A 20,640-nucleotide genomic window follows, 5' to 3' on the forward strand; every position below is an offset into this window, starting at 1 on the left:
GCACCATATAAAAGATAGTTGTTTACGGAAGGTATATTCTGTACCTCAAAAAGACAGTGTTGACCATGGCCTTTTCTGTTTTGTGGCGTGCATACAATAAAGGAGAAACAAAAAAAAACCCAAACCCACTTTTCTTTTGTAAGAAATACAAGTGCAAGATAAGCATTGAAGTATGCAGAGTTTATGGCAATCATAAGCACTGAAGGACAAAATGGCATAAAATACTTTTCTTGGACCACTCCAGAGAATGGTAAAATCTGTAAGTTTTTGCTACTTCCTATCTGCTTCATCTAGGCAGAAGCAGAATAGTATTAGTTTTTCTCGTTTGCAGGTGAACTCCCGTACTTACAGATGTTTCAAACTTTAACTAAATGTAAACAGTCAACAGGGAAGAGACTATGGACCTGATCTTTTTGGATAGCAGAGAGCAGGTAATTTTCAAAATGGTTTTTAGATACTTAGGAACAAACTTATTACCTCTCCTCAAGAAAAATAATCAAATTGACTCAAGGTATCCACACCCTGGAAAGTTCTTTTGACCACCATTTGCAAATATGCATTTTAGGTTTAGTGTTAACACCTTGCCCAGGAAGAACGAGCGATGGTATTTTATTTTTTTCAGGAAGTTAAACTAAGCAGGCTGTAATGCTGTTTAACCATAACATTTTAAGGTATACTTAATGGTTTCGACTCAAACCGTTCTCAGATATAAACCTTTTCATTCTACATTTAAAGGCCATTAAAGTCAGGGGTGGGGTGAGGCAGAGGAAAGTTTTATATAAAAACAAAATCCAGTGAAAGTCACATGTAATTCTGAATTTTTTTTTTTTTTTTTTTTACTTTGAATTGTTTCAGCAAGTATGTCAAAAGATAAATAGGGGCTTCCCTGGTGGCACAGTGGTTGAGAGTCCGCCTGCCGATGCGGGGGATGCGGGTTCGTGCCCTGGTCCGGGAAGATCCCACATGCCGTGGAGCGGCTGGGCCCGTGAGCCATGGCTGCTGAGCCTGCGTGTCTGGAGCCTGTGCTCCGCAACGGGAGAGGCCACAACAGTGAGAGGCCCGCATACCGCAAAAAAAAAAAAAAAAAAAAAAAAAAAAAAGATAAATAGACAATGACTATTCAAAAATCCCCCCAAAACTTTAAGAGCAGACAAAAGGGTTATCAGTGTTTATGCCAAAAGCCCAAATTTGATTTACTGCAGAGCTTCAGTTTACATACAATTTTAATAAGCCCTATTACTGGAATGCCAACCTTATAATACATAAAACACACGTAGCTACTAGTGGCTGGCACGGTGACATAAATGACAAGAGGAAAAGTGACAAAAATACAGGGGCACAACTTATTGGATCCTCTAGTATCAGAGCAAGCAGTACTACATAACTTGATAAACCCCCAATACATCAAGGAACTGTAAACCCAAATAACAACTGGTGTTTGTATGCTGTTGAAGTTTGCAGGTTAAAATGTCTGGTAGATGTGAGAAATACGGATGTTGAACACTACGAAGGCCAGTTGTCTTCCCACCCTTTCGCGGGGCAGCACTATGGCTGTCCCATCAGCTGCCTCCCCACCCCATCTCACATGTGAAAGGGGACAGACAGAGTCTGTCTCATCAATCCTCTTCTACCTCTTTTCAAAACTCTGGTGATCAAAAGACGGGTTTTTGTTGTTGTTGTTGATTTTACAGTTTGGAATAAAGTACCAAGCATAAATATTTTTATGAGTTCAGGAAGCCTGTGGCCCCTGGTAAACCTAAACACTGCATCTGCGGCTCTGAGATGAAAATTTGGGTGTTTCATTAGAGAACAGGCACAAAGGAAATTGTCTAGGGAGAACACATTAATACAATGCAAGAAGACAGACAAAGACAAGAAGTAACTGCAAGCAGTATTTTAAATGCCACAGGAAAGTAAAGAAAAATTAGAGCTCAAGAGGTTCGTGGGTTTGGCAATTACGAACAATGAGGACCCAAGCTACTAAAAAGTACAAAACAAAACAAGGATTTGTTTCCATTAGCTTGCAATGCAGCCTCTTTTCCTTATTAAGGCACAGTGAAGTTAGAATCTTCTGAAAATTGCCTTTAAATCTACTTACTTCATATTTAGTTCCTCTTTTCTAAGCCGTAAGAAAATTGCTATAAGGGTAAGGGAGTCGTTACTTACATGTAATAGACCCCTGAAATTATTCAAGAATTCTTATATAGGTAACATGCCCAATTTATATTCATAGAACACACAAAAAAGTTTTGAACTTTAAAATCTTTGTAGTACTTAAAATAAATACTAAAAATTCAATGTTGTTTTCAAACTACCAAGTCTACAGCTAAGACTAAAGGAAACAGCGCAACCTTGACTCCAGGTTAACTCATCTTATCAGGTCCAACAAGCATTTCCTCCAAGCATCAAATACAGGTGTTCAGTCAAAAAACAAGTCAGGTGTTAGGTGGAAAAGTCTTTGTTGACTCTCACTCAACACCACCCAAGGAGAGAAGCCCTTTTAAATCTTCTCTGGTTCAGTTAATGGCTACTAGTTTGGCCAAGTGGGAAAAGACAAAAACAAAATTAATCTTTCTTACTGAATCTGCCAATATTGACCATAAGACTTCTGAGCTGCTGGAGATCTTTATCTACCAAGGTTCCAAATACTAAAATTAAAATTCATACTTATACAAAAGTGATTTATAGAGGTACGCTTTAATATTTCATACTGCTGCAGGAATCTTAATAGTATTTACCGAAAGTGATTATAATTTCATCTTTTATTTTTAAAAACCACAGTAAGAGGGCGACAGAAAAACAGAAGACTAAGAGTATTGAAAACAGCCTCACAACTTCATGTACAACACTGGCAACTTTTATTCTGTATTCCTAATCACGTCTAAATTAAAAAAAACAAATCCACTGATAAGATTTCACATTCTTGTAGAACATACAGATACAGAGAAAACGGGAAGAAAGTAAATACAGACGGAAAAAAACAAGTTTGAAGAGGGCCCCTCAAACTTCAGATGATACACTCCTTGGTTTCTTCTTTTAGGTAACTACAAGTGTTCCTGGGTACTATCGCGCCTTTCACACTCGTTTCCAAACTTACGGAATATTTTGCCATTCGGATCTGAGAAACTTTACGTTTTCTCAGGAAATAATCGATACTCCTCGGCGCTGTGGCCCAAGAACTAGACTCTCCCGTTTACTCAGTCCAGTGGCCCTTCGGGACTCACGGTTGATTCCGACTCCCACGTTAGGGACCAGCCACCTTAAGTAAATACACCTCGCAAGGAGAAAGGCAGGTAAGAAAAGAGGACGCCAAACCTTCCCCTCCACCAACAGCCGTCACACGCCCTAAGGAGTGTCCCTCCGGGGGCTTTTCCCAGAGAGCCGCCGCTGTTATAAGCAGTATGGGGGAGGAGAAGCGCCCTCAACAGTCAACTCTTCCTCTTCAGGCGGCCGACGCCGACCGCACCACAGTCTCCTCCGCCCCAGCCCTTTCCCCTCCCCCGCCCCAACGTGGGTCTGAGCCAAGCCCCACAGGAATGCAGCCCGGTCACATGCGCTGCGGCGGTGGACGTGCCTCTCCCCCCGCGCCCCAAGGAGACCCAGCGCCATCTTGCCCTGACGCAGTTACTAAAATCATGGGAGAATTTGTGTCTCCTCGTCCACGCCAGCACCCCGAAGTTTCGCAGAGGCCGAGCCGGGGCCCTCACCTCGCGCAGGGACAGGAGAAAATAGTCAAGGAAAAGCCTTGAGATTCCCTTCGCCACCGCTTGGGTTCCATACCGGCCGCGGCAGCAATGATCACCATCGTCACTGCTCTCTCTCTGCAACAGCCTCCCCCGACGGCTCTGGCCCCACCCGCTGCTGCAGCATGAGGTCACCGCTAGCCAATCACGACACGCCCGACAGAACACCTCGGGCAGTGATTGGCTGCACGGACCGCCTCTGCCTCTCCCGACTCTGCTTACCAAGCGCTCCGGGAGGCTGTGGAGCTAGAAGACGGAAACCGCCATTACGGGGAAAGACCCCGAAAACAGGAGCCGCAACCACCGTGTCATTTTACTGGGGAAACCCTTTATTCTTTGGCTTGCCCCTTTGTTCTTCGAGATAACCGTCTCTCTGACCCTCCCTCGTTTAATCACCGCCGCATAAAGGAATTCCCGCTCCCCTCCCCGCACATTGTCCCACCGGCGGGGAAATCCTTCCCCGGGGCCAAAGTAGGAGGCACAGACAGCAACTGCACCGACGGCAACGGCAGCTTTTTACCCCGATACACGGTGGCAGGGAGGCGGCGCTGACGGTGGCTGTATTTTTCCTGCTGCTTCTCCCCCCGACCTCTTCCGTTTCTCGCTCCTCCATCGAGACGGCGCTGGACTCGCCAGCTCCGCTTTTATCCGGTGCTCGGAGCCTGCGCACTGGAACCGCCTCAGCCCCTAGTGGGCGTCGAGTGACACCCCAACCGAGTTCATCCCGCGCTGGAGGCTAGACTGAGGAGGGGGAGGGAGAAGGGCAGACCAGGGCTGAGGTGGTTTGGGGAGTGGGAGAAAGTGCATGGGGGGGGGGGTCTTTCCAGGGCCTCCAGTCATTATCCTTCCACCCAGCAGTGGCGCGCCCAAGCTCACCGATATCCAGACTTGAGGGCTACTCAGGGAAAGGGGATAAAGAACCAATCCCATCAAATTCCGAAACTTTCCCAAACCTTCGGTGAATTGTTGAATGCATCTGTTGTGAAATAGACGGAGATTCTGTCCACCGCTCTGCCTCCAGTTGGCTGTCTTCTAGCCGCGATGGAGAGGGAACGGCGGGCGGCAGCCCACAAGCAAAATGGCGGCGGACAGCTTCGTCCCCTCCCCCTCTGCCCCTGCGGAGCGGGGCGGGCGGGCCCCGTGCACTTGCCGCCGCCGCCGCGGCCGCCGCCGCCGCCGCCGCCGCGGCCGCCGCCGCCGTCAGCCGCCATTTTCCCAGAGCGAGAGGCAGTGACACTGAGCGGGCGCAGGGGGCCGAGTCCGAGACGTTACCTGAGTTCGGGAGCGGCAACAGAGGGGGTATAGACACTGTTGAGCAGCCTCGCCGTCGCCTCTGCGTTCCTGTTGACTTTCTCGGTGCCCCCTCCCCTACTCCTTGGTTGCTGGTGAAGAGGCTGCGCGCTGCTGTTTGGGGAGGGGGTGTGTGGAGCCGGGTCCTGAGTCCGCAGTGGCTGCTGTCGGGGGGTCGTCCGACCGCGGAGGTGTGGACAGACTCCTTGGGGGTCGAGCAAATAACGGGGTTCGGGTGTCTGGTGTGTGAACATCACAGGTCAGTGCTTGTCGTCTCCTTGGGAGTTCATGGGGTTTGCGGGGTGGAGGGACGTGTGTTTCCAGGGGTAGGGGGCTTTCGCTTCTTTATCCTTCCGTCGGGGGGGGTGTCGACGTTGGCTCTCAGGTGTCTTGGCGGGGGCAAGACGTTGGTTGTTTGAATCGAATTTATCCTTTCTCTTCTCTGTCCCTAGAAAGGGAGCATTATGGCGGGTTTTAGGGTTGGGGAAGGGGAAACTGGCAGTTAAACCCCCTTGAGAGTGGGAGTTAGGGAGGGGGCGCGCTCCTCGCTGGCAGCGGGTTAGGGCCGCTCGGGGGAGGAGGGAGGCTTGTGACTGTTAGTAGGGTTTGTGTCGAAGTGGTCCCAGGAGCTGCCAGCTCTCCCTGTCCTCTACCGCATCTCGTTCAGGTGCTGGGAACCCGTCTAGGCCCCATTTTCTGCTGCTGCTTCCATTTCTCGCCTGGCAGCCTGTGGTTTAATTTTCTCGTAAATACGAAGGGGGTGGAAAGAACGCCCTGGGTATCTCCCTTTGTGGGAGAACGAGAGAGCTCTTCATTCTCCCTAGGAGAGGGTAAAACCGCCCCTGAGGTGGTCACCCCAGTACCCAGCCTTCTCAGTCTCCTCCCCCCCTCCTCTCGCATTATCGCCGTCCTTTACTGTAGCGGAGGCTTAGAAGCCACAATATGGCACATTTCAGGGAAGCTGATTTTGACCAAGGGATTGGCACAAACACTGTGGCAGCCGACACAGAAGAGAAACAAACGGTTCACTGTGCTAAACGGGGGAGGGGGAGAGAGAAAACAATCCGGAGGGCTCTCTTCCACCGGCCTTAGCTCCGTAGAGATCCGTTCTTGCTAGACTCTGTCTTAAGAACGATGCAGTTTCAAGGCAAAGGGAAATCGCTAGAGTTAGCTATAGAGTAAACCCCGTTTTGCCTGTTTCCCCCCTTTTTAGAGATGTGAATAACGTAAGGTGTTTGGAGTTCTGGAGACCTTGGAGAGAATTAAGTGAGGTGCATTCAACTCTGGGGTGGAGACATCAATACCTAATTGGAAAACAGTCCATTTTTTCCTTTAATCTCCGAGATGGGCAGTAAAAAGTGAAATTTCCCTCTTTTGTCCTTTACAGATTCTAAAAATGGCGGCCCCAGGCTGATGTTGTGGTAATCTAATCAGCTCGGGTCCTCCACACCCCTTGCAGTGCGTTTGTCTGCAGCATATTACAGGCTTATTATGTTTACATGAAAAGGCTGGGCTTTTTTTCTTCCCCAAACCGTTTACAGAGATGTGTTGATTTTACTGCAAATTACAATGCTGTGTCTTAGTTGATTAATTTTATGGGTTTTTCCTGAGAGGCAAATAAAATGACACCACTTTTGAAAAAATAAACACACTCAGGTGTTTTTAATAGAAATTTCAGTAGTGAGGCCAGGTGCTCTTACATATTAAAAAATTATTTAGGGGCAAATAATAGTTTTTGTTTGGTTTAATCCAAAGCGTCTTTTATTCAATAAGCCAAAGTAAATTAAAATGTTTAGTAAGTGTGTAAGTACAACCTATTTTGTGTGATTAGGCATTTAAGTCTAGAGTGGAACGTTTCCCATCCAACTTTTGACCAATTTTGTGAATTTTGGTTTTTGTAATCTTTCAAATTTTTAGGGAGCTGTACAAACAAGCCTAAACCTGTTACTCCACTGGGTGTGGAGATGCTTGTTCTTCTCACTATTATATTTGGCATCCATTTTTCCCATATATTTAAGCATTCCTTAGGAATTTTGTAAGTTGAGTGTGTATTTGATAAAGTGGAGCTCCATGCTTTGCTGCCTTACAATTGTCTTACAGCATTCTGTTATAATTATGTAAGTAAAAAAGTAAGGCTCTAGCTCTTGATATTTTTCCTTCCCAAGCATGCCCATTTATTTACCCATTATGGGATGTGGAATTTAGTCTGTTTTAATAGACTTTAAATAAAAGCCATATCATAACAGGGTTTTGAATCCATTTTATGCTATTTTCAAAATCTTACAGATTGGGGCAGAAAATTAAATGACGTCATTTAACTTTATTTTTTAAAGTGTGAATAATTAGAATTCATCTCTGTAGTGGGAAGTTGATCTTTTTTGGCCTGAAGTAAGCAGTGAGGTAAGAGTGGGCTATTAATGGCATTTAATGACCATTCTGATTGTGGAGCAACTGGAAGATGAGTGCCTTTCAATCCAGTAGTACTTAAGGTTGGAGAGGATACACCCTTTCAGGCTTCTCTCATTTCATTGTAAATTCTGCTCTAAAATACTTACAGTGGAATAAGAGGTTTATGAAGTTCATATATGAATTAGACTGATGAAAAATTTCTAATTTACAAACTAATAGTAGAAGTTACCTGCTTAGGGAGTTTTCTCATGGAAGACTGAGCATACAACTTTACTTAGAACCTTTGACGTATTTTATAAGATGAAGTCTTGGTGGGTGGTGGAAGAGTTTGTGTAGGGATTTGGGGTCAGTACTCATTTGTAATATGCTCTGACTGATCATATAATTCAGATCCTTAACTGCTGTGTAAAGATTGTACATTTATTTTATAGACTAAGTGGTTAAGATCTGTGGTTCAGAAGGTTGGTACTTTAAACTTACTACCTAATGTAGGTAATTAGTATACTCTTGGGAAAACTTGGTTTATATAGCCAGAGGAGGGAACACTGTTTTTACGCATGTTTTTGTTGATCTTGACCTTGATCACATCTAGACTTATAAGGCATTTGGATTTATGTGGCTTCAAACAATATCAAGTTAGAAATGATAAGAAAAGCTGCCTTCACTGGTACGAGCTTTCTTCATACTGGCCTGTTTCATTGCTTTGTGGTTTCTTTTTGTTTGTATTGATATGTTTTTGGTTCCTATAAAGTGAGTCTGGCTTTTTATTTATTTTTTGTATATTGCACTTTATAAATAACATGGTTGTAAATGTTTGCTTTTATTCATGTATACCCCAATTGACTATCTGTGTTTTGGATTGTCAAGGCAAATTTATTAAAAGGTGAGGCATAATTTTTGTTCCCAGAGAGTTTTGAAACATTTGGTGCCTTGGGGCAAAACTAGTCAAATGGTCTTTGTTCTTAGAATAGCTGAATTTGAGGGATTAGTTGTTTATCTGTTTAAGTGGATTTGTAGAAAATCATAATGTAATTGGAGAGCAAATTTTAGAGACCACATTTTGATCATGCTTCCCTTTTGTTGTCAGTATAAGTTACAGGATCCCTTCGATCTCAATTTAAGTTTAGAACCTTTACAGGACTTCTCATTTCTCTTCAACTCTTTAGGTCTCTGATAACTCTTCTACGATTTTCCCTCGTCTGTTTTCCTCACTGCTTCCAGCTGGAGAATTTTTACCATATATACTGCAGTAAGCTCTAGGATTTCTTGAATCTAAAAATGAGGAAGTGAGGCAAAAAGCCAATTAATAAGTTAGGAGAAACTCTTCCTCTCAATATATACTGTAGTGATCTTAGTGAAATTAGAACTTATTAAATTGGTTTCTTATTTCTAAGAATGATATTGCCCATTTTTATGCATCAAACTCTTAAAGAAGGTTATGGTTTTATTTTTTAAAGTGTATTTTATAAATCTTAACAGCTCTTTTTTTCTGGAAGTTACTACTGGGACTTAAAATGTATACTACCATTGTGTGTTTAAAGTATTGTATAAAATCAACAGGACTTTGAAGAGCTATCAAAAAAACTGCTTAAGGAATATTAGTATGGAATCTTCTTAAGAGACATTATGTTTACTTTTTTTTTTTTTTTTTTTTTGCTGTACGCGGGCCTCTCACTGCTGTGGCCTCTCCCGTTGCGGAACACAGGCTCCGGACACACAGGCTCCGCGGCCATGGCTCGCGGGCCCAGCCGCTCCGTGGCATGTGGGATCTTCCGGGATCGGGGCACGAACCCGTGTCCCCTGCATCGGCAGGCGGACTCTCAACCACAGCGCCACCAGGGAAGCCCTATGTTTACTTTTTAAAAAATATTTTAATAATATATAATAGCTTCTATCTCCAAAGGATTCATTCTTAGCAGATAGTAGGTGCCCAATTTTTTGTTCAATTTAAAGCTTTTGTTAAGTGAACACATTTATACATCTCAGGTATTCAGGGTGATCAGGGACTGTTCCTTGTCATGTGTGAGAATAAATGTTAAATACATGTATTCTGTGAGATTTACTTTTTAATGTTGAATATAGAATTATTTTTATTTTGTGATAAAATTATTTTTTGTGTTGACTGGCAAAATAACAGGACAGGTACTCTTTGAGATATTGCTGTGTAAATGTTATTCAGTTTGTAGGCTGGGTTTAAAATTGGAGTGGCTTACTATCTCTTTTTTATGGCCTCTTTTGTAATAGTGTTGGGAGTAGCCTCATTTTTTTCCTTAATATTGAACGAAAAAAATATTTTTGTATTACCTAAAAATTTATTTAATATGGAAGAGCAATATTTGTGGTTGAAAATTGTTTTTAGTGCAGTAAAATTTTGAAGTAGACAGTATTTAATGGTAACAGTCTTGCCATTGCAATTTAAGGATGAGTATTTTGTAAAGAGGTAGGAGTTGACCAAAAGAAATTGTTTTCTGTTATTGTGAGCACTTATGATGAGTGCCACAGTAAAAATCAAATGGTAGTGACTCAGGCTAGGTTAATTAGATCTTACTTGTATCTTTAAGAATATGACAGGTTTTTATTAACCATTGGTAACCAGGATGCTTTTTACTTAAATCAGAATCAAGAAGATAGTTTTATATTTCACTTGATATGTATTTTTGCTTGATATCACTTCAGTTCTTGTGGATAGCTCATAAATCAAATTTTATTTTAAATTCCGTAGGAAAGCCATGTTTGTATTGTTAGGTAAATTTCACACCTTTGTTGAAAATCTCATTTGGTTATTTACCAAATCTATTTAAGCTTTTAGGGACGTTGGACATTTTCCATGCAACAGGTCAGTCACAGATTTCTTCTTTGGTGTGTTGCATTAAGATGCCATCAAAACAGACATTATGCTTTTTAATGAGTAAATAATTTATAATTTAATGAGTAAATAATTACTTGTCCATCATTTTAAATTAAAATACCTATTTTTGCATTTTAAAACTATCTCAAATGTGAAATCTGGGTTTAAGGAAGGACCTATATACAGGTCAACATGAGATACAGAATGATAAGTACAGCTTTCTTTATACAACTGGAGGAGAGATAATTTTCTACTAACTCTTAGAAGATTGTGCAGTTTAGAGTTAATCCAAACGTATAAACATTCTTGGTCCTGAGGTTTATTATTGAGAAAGATAATATTGAGTAATCACACCTGTGTTATAACCGACACGGGTGCACCATTTAAGGTCTGAGCCTGTGGCAGAAGCTAAATAATATAACAGTGGGATTGAGTTAGTTTTGGTTTGTGGTATTTATAAGATAATTTCAAGTTCACATAATTATGTTATCTAACATTTTATCTGAGACCAGAAAATTAAAATTTTTTTTAATCTTTGTTGAGTTTTATTTTCAAAAAGTACTTAAAACAATTTTTATTTAAAGACTTCAACAAAATTTACCATGATAAATTAATTTAAACTAAATAAGTTTAAACTTTAGAGCTATATGTTTTCCATTTTCCTCACTGTTTGGTGTAAGAATTAGGTAAAGCCTAGTGTCAATAGTTTTTGGCAAAAAGTGAGGAATGTGGTGGAAATTAACCATTATCACTTAAGATATTGTCCGGAAAGCACAGGTTTGTTTTTTCAAAAGTTTACATATCAGGAGACTATCTGTGAGAAAGATATGCCCTTCTAATACTTTTTCTTATATCACAGACTAATAATGAGATCATAGTTTCTATTTTTGATTTTACAGAGAGACCTCTTGCATTTCTCTTATCTTATTTTGTATGTCATTTAAAGAAAGACAAGTTTCAGGAATTTGAAAACCCATTTCATCTTTATAATCATGTGGCAAAAGATGATTAAACATTTTTAACAAATTAATTCATTTATTTGTTTTTGGTGCATTGGGTCTTCTTTGTTATGTGAGGGCTTTCTCTACTCTCCATTGCTGTGTGTGCACTTCTTATTGTGGTGGCTTCTCTTGTTGCGGAGCATGGGCTCTAGGCATACGTGGGCTCAGTAGTTGTGGCTTTTGGGTTCTAGAGCACAGGCTCAGTAGTTGGGGCGAATGGGCTTAGTTGCTACACAGCATGTGGGATCTTCCTGGACCAGGGATGGAAACTGTGTCCCCTGCATTGGCAGGCGGATTCTTAACCCTTGCCCCACCAGGGGAGTCCCAAGATAGGAAGATACTTTAATAGCCATAAATTGATGGCCCGGCAGTAGGGTCTGCGGTTGGTCTGATACATAGTAATTCTTCTTGAGAAAGTAAGATTGTTCCTTTTGGAATTATTTGCTTTTCTCTTTAAATGAAGCTGCATAATTGGTTGAATTTGACACAGCCTTATTACATTTTAGCATTAAACCCCTACCTAAACACTATTTTTGAGGCACAGACGAAAGATTAATTTGAGTAGCTACTGTTTCCCTTGCACCATTTGTTTCTATTTCTCAAAAGCCTACTGTTTTAGGATTTGTTTGGGTGCAAGGAACAGAAATCAGCTCCAACTAGCTAAAGTAAAAGATTTGTTATAAGGCTGTAGGAAAATCTCACAGAACTTATTTGAAAAAGTACAGTTGGGCCTCACAGGAATTGGCAAGGTGTCAGAGAGCCAGTATTCTCCATCTTGATCCCTCTAATTAGCTGTGACTGGTTAAGGAGATGGTAGTGGGGTGAGTATTTAAGGTATGAGTGTGTGTGTGTGTTGGGGGGGGTAGTTTCCTTGTATGGAGAGCAAAAGAAAAACACCTCTAATTCATCTGAAAATAATTGCCTTTTTTCCGCAGATACTCAGATATACCTTGGAGGGCCTCTTAAAACTAAATAATATCAAACGATGATTCTATTTTTTAACTTAAAAATGCAAATATGGTGTATATATATATATATATATATAAATAGATATGAATGTTGACCAGTGTTCCCAAAAAAACAGGTTTCTTTGGGGGGGTGTTAATTTTTTATTTTGTAATAATTTCAAACTTCCAGACAAGTTACATGAGTGGTATAAACTTGCCTTGTATCCTTCATCCAGATCCCCTGATTTTTAACATTTTGTCACTATGTGCTGTTCTCTCTGTACGTATAAAAAAAAAATTCTGAACCGTTTGAGAGTATATTGCATACATCATGCCCTCTTAGAGCCCTTAATACTTAAGTATGCATTTCCTAAGAACAAGCATCTTTTCTTAGGTAACCGGAGTGGTTAAATTCAGGAAATTTAGCATGCGTGTAATACTTTTATCTAGACTATTGTCCATATTCCATTTTCATCAGTTGTCCCAATTATGCCCTTTATTAGTATTTTTTTCTGGTACAGTAGTTAATCCAGGATGGTAGATTGCATTTAGTTCTTAGGTCTCTTTAGTTTCCTGTAGTCTGAAAGAGAGTTCCTCAGTCTTTTGTCATAACATTGGTAGGCTAGATATTTATTCAGTTCCTCTCAATTTGGGTTTGTCTAAGTTTTCTTCATAATTAAATTCAGATTTTACATTTTGGGCTGGAACACTAGATAAGTAATATGTGTTTTTCTCTCATCTGGAGGCACTTGATGTTTGTTTGCCCACTACCAGTATGTTCGTTTTGATTGCTTGGTTAAGGTGTTGAGGAGTTTCTCTATTGTATAGTTACTGTTTCTCATTGTGCCATTATTAAGTAATTTGTGGGGAGATATTTTGAAATTGTGTAAATATCCTGTTCCTCATGAGACTTTCCTCTCTTAGATTTAGTGTCTATTGATGATTCTTACCTGAATAAGTTTTCACTATGGTGACTGCACATTTACCAAGGTTTTTAGCAGTGGTTTGTTTCTGGGTAATTGGTATTGTGGGAGTTTCTTTTTCCATTTTGGTTTTTCTGTAATGCATATAGGTTGCTTTTGTAATCACAACAAATAAATGAATTTTAAGGAAGAAAAGTGTAGATAATTTAGATAGTATCGATAGTATTCCTGCACGGCTTTCCACACAAATGGGGATTTAAAATAGTTTCTTGAATCTAGCCTAATTTGAAATTCAGAACACAGAAATTAAGTACTTAGATTGTTAAAAACATTTTTAAATGATGTAGTTCCAATTCCTCATTCAGTTTTTAGAATTATTGCTAAATGAGCCTTTAACAGTTGTTTAGGTTTATCATTTGTTACTAATGCTAGCAGTTTGATTTCTAACACAAGGCTAAAAATACATATTTTAATTATGGTGCTATTTCCCTTCTTCCATTAAAGAAATCCTTCCTTTAAGTAATTTTTTTTAAGTTAAAGTATTTTTTTCTGAAATCATTGAGACAGGTTCTTTTCTTCCATATACACAAGTCAATGCTATTTTAAAAGGGGTTGGTAAGATGGTAATACAGCAGAGCATCAAACATCTATAACCCTTAGGTCAAAGCAGTGTATGATTTTTGGAACCTTGTAATGAAAGAAATACTCATTGTAAAGAAGTTCAGAAGAACAAGAAAGGGACAAGAAACAAAACACATATTTAGACTTTAGTTACATTGTGATGACACTTTTATCAATTTGGCATATTTCCTTTCATTGATAGCAAAATATTGGTAGTGAATTTGTATGATAATTTGAATGTTATACTGATTCAGGTCCTGGGTAACATATTGAATGAAAATTATTAATTTAATTTCTTGGGAAATTTTCAGAGGGACTGGTAGAAGAAAAGTGTTGTGAATGCTTATAGAGTGGAGATTTTATTCTATAAAACTTAAATTCCCTTCTGAGAAAATTAAGATGATCATATTTCAGAATAGTGAGGATTAACAAGATGATACAGTGGATTTGTAGCATTCTGTAGGTGCTTTGTTGACTTAAAACTCATTTGAATCAACTGTATCTTAAGAGAAGGAAAGTTCAATTTGTAGCATTACCAAATCTTAGCCCGTTGTTTTAAAAAAGTATAAAGGGAAAGGTGCAAAAACAAGTCCCATGTTGAATTAGAGGATTTTCTTTTAGGCCCAAACCCCCAATCTGGACATGTAAAGTAGCACCCTATCGACTAAAGTTAAGAAACTAGAGTTATAATTGACTTGGGAGATCTTTTGTTTAAATATTCTTACTGTGGCCCAGGGACCACATGTATCATTTACATGGAGTGCTTATTAAAATGAACATTCTTGGGCCCCATTCCAGACCTACATAATCACATCTAGAGGGGCCTTGAATTTGCATTTGAGTACTAGTCTCAGCTGATTTTTACACTATTTTAGCTCCTGTCTTTTATATTACAGGTAGCCTCAGCCCCAGGGAGGTTAAATAATTTTCCCAAGATCATATTAGATTATGGTTGATCAAGAATTAAAATTTAGATCCTGATGCTTGGTGCTTTATACTTCTCCAAGAAACCATGCTGACTCTTCTCTTGAGAAGCCAGGCTTCTGGATTCTCTAAATGAGGAAATACTGGTCTTTGTGCAATGTCATGTGACAGACTCTAGTGCTTTTCTATATCCCAATTCAAGATGATCTGTTGGTTTCTAGAAGAGTCTTGGATTGGAATTACAGCAGTACCAATTGGGATCAAGTTGTGGTGAGTCTTGAATGCCAGGATAAAAGAGTGGCTTTTATGGAAGAGCCACTGAAAAATTACCCTTGGGGAGTGATATATTAGGACATGCTTATTTACTCCTTAAAACTGTTAAGATTATGAAGGTAATATATGCTTATTAAAAGAACTCAGTACTTCTTTAGAGGCCGTATTGCAGAGGGGTGAAGAGTAGAAACTCTAGAACCACGCTGCTTTAACTTGACTGCATTCAAACTAGGTTGTACTCCTGTGTGACCTTGGGCAAGTTACTTACCTTTTTGTGCCTTAGGTTCTTGATCTGCAAAATGGACATAATAATAGAGCCTATCTTATAGAGTCTTTTTTATTAATTGGAATATAGTTGATATAGAGTTGTTTTGAAATTCTGTGAGTTAATACGTATAAAGTCTTGGTAAGCTCTATAAGTTGTTGCTGCTATAGTTGTTTCAGGAAAAAAGTGAGTCTCTGACTCCCATCCTTAGCTTCTCTCTTATGCTGAGGTGATGACTGTTTCTAATTTCTGTATTTTTCTTTTGGTGTTTTATGTAGATGCTGTAGAAGTTTCTTTAACCTTCGTTTAACCAACCTTCAGGATTAATATTCCTTCTGTAGGGCTTCCCTGGTGGCGCAGTGGTTGAGAGTCCGCCTGCTGATGCAGGGGACACGGGTTCGTGCCCCGGTCTGGGGGGATCCCACATGCCGCGGAGCGGCTGGGCCCATGAGCCATGGCCGCTGGGCCTGCGCGTCCGGGGCCTGTGCTCCGCAGCGGGGCAGGCCGCAGCAGTGAGAGGCCCGCGTACCGCAAAAAAAAAAAAAAAAAAAAATTCCTTCTGTAAAAGCTACAGATGCCCATTACATGTTGAATGATGTAAATAAACTACTCTCTGCCGCTGCCACTAGTTGAGTTTAATGTTGACAATAGTCTTGTTTGTTCCCAAATTGGCGAATCCCATTGTACTTGTATTGTGTTTATATTAGGTATCACATAAAACAGAGATAAGTGAACGTGAAGAGAGAATTGTTTAAATGAAAACTAAGTTAAGTGCTTTGGAAAACTTGATAAAGGCAAATTAATTGCTGAAGAGAATTGTCAAGTTAGGTATTGGTAAGACAACTAAAAGATTATGGGGAAAAATAATAAAAATCTAGAAGGAAGTCTACATTCACACCGCTGCACAAGTGTCTAGGTGATTTCTTACCTTGGAATAATCTAAAACCAAAAACCATAGGTCATACATTATAGATATGGTTTCTACAAGAACGAGAACCCAGAATACGAATTAGGGGAGCCATATTCAAAAAATATTTTGACTTGACACCAAAATATTGATGAATGATATTATAAATTAAAAATACAGTCTTTTTAATAATATATATTTATATATAATTTTTTCATGATTCTCCATGTTAAATGACTGACTTTGATGAACTCAAACTTCTAGTCCCTATTTTTTGTATATAAATCCAGATTTCAATGTTTAATCCAAAACAGGATGGATCTTAACTGTATTCTGTAACTTTCTTTTTTCATTTAGTATCTTGTAGATCTAAAAATGTTCTTTCAGAATTAGACTCAGGTTTGTCCAATGGGGTTTATATGACCCTACCCAGATGAAATGACAGATTTCATTTGTCTCTAGAATTTAGCAGATACATTGACATGTTAAGATCCAATAGCCTTCGTTATCTTGTGAGATTTAAATTGTACTCTTCTTTAGGAGAGTGAAGTATTATAAATTAGATTCATATAGTGGCATATAGTTGAATGCCCTCTATGTGAAAGCATCATGGTAGCTACTAATTTTGGCTTTGCTGATCTTGCACATATTTCCTAAGGGAAGTAGCTGATGATTGTGTTGGCTAATAAACCTGGGATCAGTTTGTTTCATTTCAAATTTCAGCCTGTAATTGTTTGGTGTGTTGTAACCTAGTTGTTCTATGTTAGCAGTAACTTTTTAGTTTTACATTAATGTAGTAACTGCTTGATTTTTTAAGTCCGTGTTAAAACTGGCAGATTTTATGGATGTGGTGTGGTTGTGCCAAAACACGAAAGTTCTTTTGTTGTGTATTTACTTTGAGAGTATCTGAGAAGCTGTGGTATTTATCATTTAAATTTAATCTAGAGTCATGGTGGAGATTTCAGAAGACGTTCTGCTGGTATAGCCTAAACTATCACTTAGAAGAAGTTTCAGGTTTATGCTTCTTATGGACTGAAGTAAGTGGTTCATTATGGATTTGGGCAAAAGTGTTTCTAGTTCGGTCCCTGATTTCACACAGCAACTTCTTTCTTCATGTTCAAATGACTTTTATAAGAGTGGCTGGTCAGCTCAGTACATGTGGATTATTTTTCATTTAATCTCTTCACATAAAGGTCTTTACAATGAAGTTTGAAAGTGAAAGTGGGTGCAGCCTGTCTTATAGCAAATATACTGGTCACTATAGAGCTCGTTGTATCTACCAACTTCAACTACTACCAATGTCATTCTTGACATTTTATTTCTTTCTTTATTGTAAAATTTCTCAGTGATTATATGCCTCTAAAAGCTTTTCTAATAGAGACTTAGATCTGTTAATGCCATAGTTCATTTTTGAGTAAGATACATAGACTTTTTCTCTAAGTTTCAACTCTCTAGTAGTAATACACCAGTCCTCCATTTTTAGGTTTTGGTTTTTGTTTTTATATTAACATATGAAGAGGGGGAAGCTGATCTTTGAATACTGTAAGCCCTGGGATCAAAGGACTGGGAAAAATTACATAAAAGTAAACGGTTTAAACATGGAAAGTATTTTTCCTTTTTTTATTCATTTTGGTCTCTTGCTGACTTTGTAGGTTGTTAGATACTTAGAAATTAAAGTACTCTTATTTTAGACTTAAGATTTGATAGTAAATTTTTAAATGTATTTATTTATTATTTATTTATTTTTTGGCCTGTGTTGGGTCTTTGTTGCTGCGCATGGACTTTCTCCAGTTGTGCTGAGTGGGGGCTACTCTTTGTTGCGGTGCGCAGGCTTCTCATTGCAGTGGCTTCTCTTGTTGTGGAGCACGGGCTCTAGGCGTACGGGCTTCAGTAGTTGTGGCTCGCGGGCTCTAGAACGCAGGCTCAGTAGTTGTGGCGCACGGGCTTAGTTGCTCCGCGGCACGTGGGATCTTCCCGGACCAGAGCTTGAACCCATGTCCCCTGCATTGGCAGGTGGATTCTTAACCACTGCGCCACCAGGGATGCCCCAAAATAAATATTTTAAACACATGTATTCTTTAACCATTTGTTCTTTCACGTGTTCTTTCACCATTTGTATGTCCTTGGTAGCCAACAATATTTGGACTGGAATTGATTAAATTATCTTTGGATTGGAAAATATAAACTTCATAGCTTTAATTCTAAGAGGCACAACACTAACATCCATAAATGAGTATCTACAGTGTATTTACATATCTCATTTTCTCTGCACAGCAACTCTGCCGGTAGATCTTTTACCCATTTTTCATGAGAGGCCTAGACAGTCTGAGGGTCACATAGCTAAAGAGGGACTGATCAAGAATTTTAATTCAAGTCATTTGAAAATCATCATAGCTTTCCACTGATCCTTAAAAAGGACTAGTTCTTGGCATGGTAATGAGAATACACAAATTATTAATCCAAGGCAGTTATTGAAGAAAACTATTCTAAGATACCCTTGATTATACTAGATTGTCATAGCTCATTTGAGCTGTCTTAAGAGCAACTTAATTTTCTCCCATCCTGAGGGTTGTCTTTTTGCCTTGTTTATGGTTTCCTTTGCTGTGCAAAAGCTTTTGAAGTTTCATTAGGTCCCGTTTGTTTAGTTTTGTTTTTGTTTTCATTACTCTAGAAGGAAGGGCAGCTTAATGTTGTTCACTGCTCCTTCCCCAGCACTTAGAACAGTATCCAGGGAATAGTATGTGCTCAATAAGTATGTTAAACGAATGAATTTGAATTTATTGTATTTTGAAAGAATAGTTGCCATAATCTGGCTGGAGTAATGCTTAACACTCAAGATTTCTTACATTGTTTGGAGACAAAGTACTCAGAACTTGATGGTGATAAGCTGGAAGAGTTGTTGGTCGTTGGAAGTTATTCAGATGATGAAGATCGTGGTGGGGGCCACGGAAATTGAGGAAGAGTGAATCTGAAGCACTGGGGAGGCACAGAAGACGGGGTGACCAAATGTAATAGACTAGAGAAAAGAACGATTAAAAAGAGAACTGGGGGCTTCCCTGGTGGCGCAGTGGTTGAGAGTCCGTCTGCTGATGCAGGGGACACGGGTTCGTGCCCCGGTCTGGGAAGATCCCACATGCCGCGGAGCGGCTGGGCCCGTGAGCCATGGCCGCCGAGCCTGCGCGTCCGGAGCCTGTGCTCCGCAACGGGAGAGGCCACAACAGTGAGAGGCCCGCCTAACGCAAAAAAAAAAAAAAGGTTCCTAAAGGAAATCAGTCACTAACATTCTTTAATGGCAGATTTTTTGTTTTGTTTTTAAGGTATGTTCACGTTCATCTAAAAGGAGAGGAGAGGATTAAATGTGTTAAAGAAAGTGTGGTTTAAGCAAGAATAACTTAGGTGGTATCTTAGCCACTGTGTTCCAAGCCTTGAGAGCTAATATATAAATATTTCAGTTCTTGCTATAGAGTGAAGTAGGTGATCTATTTGGGGAAGCTGTATATCTAACATTTGTTTCCAAAAAGTGTGTCAAAATATAAACCAGTGGTTAAAAAAATGTAAGTAATATATTCTTCGGGAAGTTAAGAAGGGAAGAGATTAGTGTATAAGAGACCTTGTAGCTGTAACAGTTTTTTGAGTTAACCTAGTCAAATTTTTGTTTGCAGATAAGGAAACAGTGCTCAGGAGGTTGATCTGCTGGAGATCTCAAAGCTAGTTTTGTGGCAGAGATGTCAAAGTTGGGAAGTTGAGGCTTCAAGGAAGTGCTGGTACTTGAACAATCCTCGAAGGTTTAATAAGATTTTTATTTATAGGATGGATATAAATAGAGGAAAATGACTTTTGAAAACTTGAAGGAGAATGAACAAGGATATGCCAACAATCACAAAAAGACTGACATAATCAGTGGATTTATATATTGGGATATTAGTATGGAACAGGGTAACCTGATAATGCCAAGATTAGGAATCTGTTATTACTGTGAGCTATTATGCTTTTTTTTTTTTTTTGCGGTACGCAGGCCTCTCACTGTTGTGGCCTCTCCCGTTGCGGAGCACAGGCTCCGGACGCGCAGGCTCAGCGGCCATGGCTCACGGGCCCAGTCGCTCCGCGGCATGTGGGATCTTCCCAGACCGGGGCACGAACCCGTGTCCCCTGCATCGGCAGGCGGACTCTCAACCACTGCGCCACCAGGGAAGCCCGCTATTATGCTTTTTTGAAGAGGGCAAAATTAGGAAACTAGTGGGCTTTGAAGTATATTCAGTGTTTCAGCAAGTGTTCTAAAATAGAGCGCTGGAGCAAAGGTCTTTCTTCTTTCTTTTTTTTTTTAAGACATCCAGGCCACATCCCAGACCTACTTAATCAGAATCTCTAGGGTGAGGCCTATGAATCTGTTATTTTCAACCCCTAACCCCAGGTATATGAAAAGCGGCATTTTGTGGATATATGTTTGAGAACCACTGGTTTAAAGGTCAAGTCAGAATAGGACGAGAGA

The 20,640-nt window shown here is 40.0% G+C and overlaps 2 protein-coding genes across 5 annotated transcripts in view; one reads left to right on the forward strand and one right to left on the reverse strand.

Moving 5' to 3' along the window:
• Window positions 1-1,663: 1,663 nt before the first annotated feature.
• On the reverse strand, window positions 1,664-4,954 carry LOC309810125 (uncharacterized protein; the record flags this gene model as incomplete). Of its 2 annotated transcripts, none has more annotated exons than XR_014294946.1 (2): window positions 1,664-4,484; window positions 4,620-4,954. XR_014294946.1 is itself a non-coding variant. In XM_082631903.1 (2 exons), the coding sequence occupies 2 exons, from the start codon at window positions 4,952-4,954 to the stop codon at window positions 4,431-4,433; spliced, it is 312 nt and encodes a 103-aa protein (XP_082488029.1). In that variant the 3' UTR covers window positions 1,664-4,430. The 2 variants fall into 2 exon arrangements, 1 of the variants encoding a protein (XP_082488029.1); XM_082631903.1 differs by having other exon boundaries at window positions 4,697-4,954.
• A 9-nt stretch (window positions 4,955-4,963) lies between these two features.
• The window catches only part of KMT2E (lysine methyltransferase 2E (inactive)), an 87,528-nt gene continuing 71,851 nt past the window's right edge, over window positions 4,964-20,640 (forward strand). For all 3 annotated transcript variants that reach the window (XM_082631871.1, XM_082631873.1, XM_082631872.1), the window contains exon 1: window positions 4,964-5,292. The gene's annotated coding sequence lies outside the window, so the exon portion shown is untranslated. The remainder of the gene's footprint in view (window positions 5,293-20,640) is intronic.

Source organism: Mesoplodon mirus, assembly GCF_964341445.2.
Source record: "Mesoplodon mirus genome assembly, chromosome: 9".
Classification (NCBI taxonomy): Eukaryota; Metazoa; Chordata; class Mammalia; order Artiodactyla; family Ziphiidae; genus Mesoplodon; species Mesoplodon mirus.